Genomic DNA, 6,394 nt, shown 5'->3' on the forward strand with positions numbered 1-6,394 from the left:
TCATACATCTTAAATCTTTTAAACTCAATATTTGCCTTTAAATATATATATTCTGCCTGATTTAACCATCAATAAAATTAATCTATACGACTAAACGGGTGTTTATATTTTAACATTTTTTATAAAACACCTCAGAAAGAGTTTGGAAACATGACAACAGTTTTTTTTTTCTGTTGTTGATGTTTTGTTTTGTTTTAATCGGGAGGGCTTGGGGTTAGCTAGGTTAGCGATTAAACTATTAAGTTAATGCATTTGGTATGGACATCAAACAAAGTAATTAACGTAACAAAAAAGACTTTAGACCAAGAGCAAAACTTCGTCAACTCGTAACTTCGTTGTTACTGCACAGGAAAAAAGAAACACACCATCTGTTGTTGAGGCAAACCAGGTCAAAATAGCCATCTTGCTACTTACTAGGGGTCGTTTGTAAACCTGGGTGTTCGAGGAGGCTGGTATCCGTATAGATGGCAATAAAGCACGTCGAAGCAAAAGCAACACATCTCCGCCGAAACGACCATTTTCCTGCCTCCCGAGCCAGGTCCGGGACTGAGAGTCGGGGAGAGGCCAGTTGAGTTGTAGCCTCCTGGAGTTGGGGACAGAGCATTGGTGTTGCTGCTGCCGCTGCTGCTGCTGCTGCTACTACTACTACCCCCAGGACCCCCCAGGCCGTTCACCCGATTCACGTTCCCGGCCACGACAGTCGACGACGACCCGATCCCCAATTCCGATCCACAATGTCCGGTCCCGGCTACCCCGCTCCCCGCCCCGCCGGGACCCCCCGCCCCGGGGGATCCCGACAACTTCTGCTTCTTCACCCCGCAGCACCCGGCCGCCATCTTCGAACAATCTGCACCGACACACCGCTTCCGACCCATCACCGTCACCGCGGGAAGGGCGGGTCGAAACGCAGACCACACGTAGAAATCCCACTGCGTCAGCACGTACGACGGACAATGCTCCACCTTCCCTTCCTTTGACAGACGTAATAAGCGAGAAGAGCTTACGTTATATCTCTCCGAGAGAGAGGGGAGAGACTGCAATGTCACCCGATATTATTCCTTCGAAAAGACGTAGCGTACGCTGCAGCCTTACGTAGTGTTCTTAGGAAGACAGGAGTCTCCGCAAATTAAATGCTTCGACGGATCCAATGTATATTTTGCCAGAGTAAGAGCCCCTCCTTGGGATGCACTGTGCCAGCTGCAACGATGCACGCAGGATTCTGTCAAAGCATGCACGCGTCCATCCATACATGAAATGACAGTCAGGCTAGGCAAATATATGGCCCGTAAAGAAGCTCGGATTCAGGTCTCCCTATAAGGGAGTGGGGCTCTTGAGAACGCAGGACCCACACACGCCTCATGAACATTAGCCGACCCGAGAAGCGACGCAGCTTTCAGTCGATGTAGTTCGGCTGCATGTGTGATAGCAGCATGCTAGCCACAGCCCGCTTCGCACCACCACCAGCCTCGGGGTCCTTTTATTGCAAGCCCACCGTGTAAACTGAGCTCGAAAGTTTCCCTTCTATGGATCGGAGTGCTGTCATCCGATTATTCGGGTACATTTTCGAGCGGCATAATATGGCCTCCGTCAGAAATCCACTGGATTCCCCCGGACTCTCCGAGTGTTCCGCTCGCGGCTGCTAACATAAGCTCGGTTGCGGTTGAGAAAATATCCTATGCGATCATCTGAAGCACTCAGACTCGTATTCTCTACTTTCACGCCGGAGTACAGAGCCCAGGACGTATTTTACGACAGATTCCTGCGTATAATACGCGTTCTCCGTATTCACGAACTTGTACGTGACCACGGCGCCGTTCCTTTACCGAGGGACACAGACATCCCGCATTTGTTATGCGCTGAAACGCATAAATCTGTTTATTCATCCTTTTGTCTCGTCATCGTTAGCTTGAGGCTTCAACCTAATGGAGAAAGTATAGAGCGGTTAGAGAGCATCATGACCCAGCATCCAGCCTGACTGACTGACTGACTGAACAACGTATGTTCTAGTCACTGAAACGAGCCAAAGTGATGTCGAGAGAGTCACTGTATTATTTTCAAACTCACCGAACAATAGGAAAACAGCCTGACCTCACGTGCTAGCCTCACCACCCCTAACTAAACGCTTATATCCTGGCAATAGGAAAGAGACATTTTAAAATGATGCTTTTCCATGCATGGAAAAATAATGTAATACCACCTTTAAAAAGTCATGGGGATTTTTATAGTGCTTCTATTGCCAGAGCATTTAGTTTTAGTGTCTGGGCATAGACTAGGAAGAAAAATAACGAAGAAGAAATCAGTTTAGAGATATTTTGCTTAGGTACTCTCATCTCCCAGGGTCTTTCAGGCAAGTTACCTTCTGTCCCCAGTGAGGTGTAAACTCTCCAGGTCTGGGATCTTGGATTGATGCAAATTCCAGTTGTAGTCCATGCCTCCATTTGGAGGATGTTTTGTCATGATCTGAGTAAAGAAATATTGCAGAAGACTCCCAGCATTATCATTCTGACTTCATGTATGCAACTTTTACTCTTTATTCCTGAGCATTTTATGTTTTGTATTTGATTATCTTCGAATTGCTTATGTAATTGGCATGATACATGTTCACCTGACTAATAATAAATTATTACATTCGATTTTATTCTGACCTACTCTGAAATTATCGACTCTAGTAGATTATGTTCAATCCATGTTACCACAAATGTGCGATCTGGTTAGTAATGGACTACAATCCAGTTTGGATGCAGCATTGGGGCACGAGCTCCGCCTAACACATTGGCATTAATTAAAGGCAAAATATGTAATTTTTCGCCTTTAGAGGTCGCTTATTCAAAACAAAGGCGTAGCTTGATGACGGCTTGATTTCACTGAATCATGGGAGGTGTTGTCTTCATGTGTACATCTGGTAGAAAAGAATCGGGCAGAAATCATATTCATGGATGAGCTAATGTATTAAAGATTTAGTAACATTACTGTAGTATGAAGCAGGGTGTGACTGAAAGCCATTCCTAATGCTAAAGCTCTGGCGATACGCAGGGAATGAGTTTTGAAACTCATATATATATATATAACATTGTTCTAGTGTTTTTGTTTTTTTTTTGGATATTTTAATCCGAAAATATTACATATTGTGCCTTTAAGTGTACTTAGACTGTAAAGGCTAATAATGGGTATATCTGTTTTGAACAAAAAAGTGTTATCTAAATAGGGTTAGACTTAACCTCTGATTAATATTATTCTAGCTAAGTGTACATGGGAAACTATGGCATGATTATATAAAGGTATCATTAGAGAAGGTGAAGTTGGTAGTGGTCATGACCTCTGGTCAGATAGTAATAAAGTGTGTATAACAAGCATGGGCGGCCATCTAAATAGTATTAGTCAATTACCTCTGTCAAATGTCCAAGACTGATTAGTCTGTGACCGTGAGATCCGTGTATATGGCTACCTAATTATGACTCCATGCCAAATTATTATCCACTCACTGAAGCCGCTACCTGATTGCCTAATCATAACCTAGAGTTAAATAGAATTATGAAATGTCCGGATAAATTATTATATAAATGACTAATAATTATCTGGCATTCCAACCTAAATTTGAGGTTGTGATAAAACTGAGTCAGATGAATTTTAAATGGAATTAAATTACTTTGCGCACCAAAAAGACAGAGCCTTTAGCTACACCATCGTAAGGCCAATTGGGTGGACCTTAATTTTTCTATCATTAAATGTGCTATATTTGAATATTACCTTCTAAATGATTTATAATGTATTTCTGTATAAAACTAAAATATCTTAAAAATGCATTAAGTTAAAATTAATGCATGGGGGGGAACAAAATCAAATGTAATATGATTTAATTATTAGAAGGCTGTAGTTTTTGAGGTGATTTCCAGATAATACTTCTTATTATTTTTTTGTATTTGAACATTTTGGTGTTTGTTTGAAAAGTTCTTTTGAGGTGTTTGAAGAGTTTTCGCATTAACAGTGTTACAAAGAGAAAACAGAAAATGAGATTTCTAAAAGAGGGGACAATATAGAGATTGATCACAGCATTCAGAAGAGAGAATAAGGTCAAATTTGCAATCACTTCCTCAGCTGTTGTATTATGCCGTGTTTGAGACAAGGTTGGAATTGGGAAAATACGAGTTGATATGTCTTCACACCTCAGTGAGTTCCAGTCAATCACAAAATGCTGCCGTTCGCTGTGGAAACTGCTGATGTCTAATGTTAAGGTTTGTTTTTGTTTGACATAGGGTAGCTTCAGGCTATGCTTGTTGGCACTGAGGGGGGCTGGGGGTCCTGGACCTCCCATAATCATTAAGGGACCCCCAAAAGATCCTAAAAATGAACTTAGGGAAAAAACCTGGGTTTGGGGCCTACCTGGGCTACCCAACTACGACCCAGCCAATTTTGTATTCAGTTTCCATGGAGGCCCCACATGGATTACCCAGATGGGTTGATGTTGGGCCCTTGATTGGCTCCATATAGGGCCCATTTGGGTAAACCGGGTTGCTCCTATTTGGAGCTAAACACAAACCACTAAACACAAATATTACATTTAACCCACTCTCTCTCTCATTAACCATTTTAGTCATGTCTGACTCTTGGTGATTCTATGCCTTACGCAAGAGACTGTCCATTAATTTTCTTATCATTTTTTTTTTTTTTAATATCTTGCAGCTTTAGTCATTATTTTATTGTTGTTGACACGTTACAGCGAGACAAAAACAGCATCTACGTATTTATAACTCTCTGGTGAATGTTTTATAATCAACCATATCTATTTGTCCTTATCAGGCAAAACATTAATGTTTTAGTTTACATGCACTTTTACTGAAATTACTGAATTAATTATAACGAGTTATAGTTAATTATTTATATTTCCCTTTTGGGCTACTTTGCTACATATGAAACCATTTTACTTTTTTGAGATATGTCGCATTATACTACTTCAGAGGCCTATAAAGTCCTCATTTCTAATTAGCAGACAAAAATAACTTAGTAGTAATAGCTAGTTATTGTAGGGGACGTCTCTTACTATATGCATACCTGTTATAAAATCATTTCACTGCAGCGTTTTGGAGATGTCACATTATTTGATTTCAAATGCCTATAGTCCTTATTTCTAAAAAAGTAGACAAAAATAACAGCCAGTTCTTATAGGGGACATTCCATACTATATGCACACCTCATATGAAACCATTTCACTGCAGCATTTTGGAGATACATGACATTATTCCAAGTTATACACCTATAAAGACCTCATTTTTAATAGGTAGTAAAAAAAAGTAATGTCCAGTTCTTATAGGGCATCCCATACTATATGCACATCTAGTATGAAACTATTTTAATGCACAGTTTCAGAGAGGTCACATTATCTGACTTTAATGGCCTATAAACAGTCACTGATTGTGTGTATGGTTTAATGTTGTCCCTGTCCCCATCATGTCATTTGTTCATCTGTTTAATGATTTATACATTTTGTTGATACATGCATTTCCTTAGGTGTTGCATTAAGAAATGAAAAAAGACCAGTAGTCATGTTAAATGTTGATTGTGTCTATATGGATATAACCACTTCATATTATAAAAAGTTCATACTTGTGTACTGAAACATCTCAAACGGTCAAAACCCGGTCACAGTAAATGCCACCATTTTAAAGATCTAATTCCCACCAATAGAAGGCACAGTCCATTGTTCTCATGTATGTGTGGGAGATTAATTCTTGGTTGAACACTGCTGACCATTAATAATTCATTGAGTGTTTTTTTTTTCTCTCTCTTCAAATGTTTAGATATTTTTGTATTATTAACCGTTTACCTCCTAGTTACTGTTAAATCATATTTGTCTTTCTTAGATTTCTTATTCTAAATGGTTCAGTCCAAGTAGGAGGGGCTTGTCCGTGGTTTTCCCGTGGAATTGGGCTACTTTAACAGTGTTGCCGCGAGTTGTTTAACATGTCCGCGGGTTGAAGCGACCCAAATTAAATATTTAGCCCCTGGAATGCAAATTTTAGCAAGCGAACCCCACCAAAAAGCGCATTTTACCCCCTGAAACGCGATTGAGCTGGTTTTGCGCTACTTTTGAGTAGCAACTGGGCAGGTTTTGTTGTGAAAACCTGGCAACCCTGCTTCTCAGACCTGTTTGGGAACTCGTAGAGTGAGTTAGAGTATAGTTCTGGAGTGAAATTGCTGTATTTTGGGATTTATTGACATAACCAAAAGTTTGTTTGCGTTTTACTTAAACAGTTTATTTATTTGGATTTTTGAACTTCCACTGTAGTAAATACCATTTGCACACCATTAGGGAACCTTTAATTTTGCACTACAGCATTCTAAAACAGCCTTTTTCCAGGCAGAATTTAAAAAGGAATTGTGTATTTAGATAAATTTA

At 40.1% G+C, this 6,394-nt stretch overlaps 1 protein-coding gene and 1 long non-coding RNA gene across 2 annotated transcripts in view; one reads left to right on the forward strand and one right to left on the reverse strand.

The window, feature by feature from the left end:
* The window catches only part of ammecr1 (AMMECR nuclear protein 1), a 48,393-nt gene extending 45,880 nt beyond the window's left edge, over positions 1-2,513 (reverse strand). The window contains exon 1 of the mRNA XM_051878539.1: positions 415-2,513. Coding sequence (XP_051734499.1) covers positions 415-875 — 461 coding nt within the window. The 5' untranslated portion in view covers positions 876-2,513. The remainder of the gene's footprint in view (positions 1-414) is intronic.
* Positions 1-6,394, forward strand: part of LOC127504122 (uncharacterized) — a 1,137,365-nt gene that overhangs the window by 1,074,495 nt on the left and 56,476 nt on the right. The window lies entirely within an intron of this gene.

The sequence above is a fragment of the Ctenopharyngodon idella genome, chromosome 21 (genome assembly GCF_019924925.1).
Source record: "Ctenopharyngodon idella isolate HZGC_01 chromosome 21, HZGC01, whole genome shotgun sequence".
NCBI lineage: Eukaryota > Metazoa > Chordata > Actinopteri > Cypriniformes > Xenocyprididae > Ctenopharyngodon > Ctenopharyngodon idella.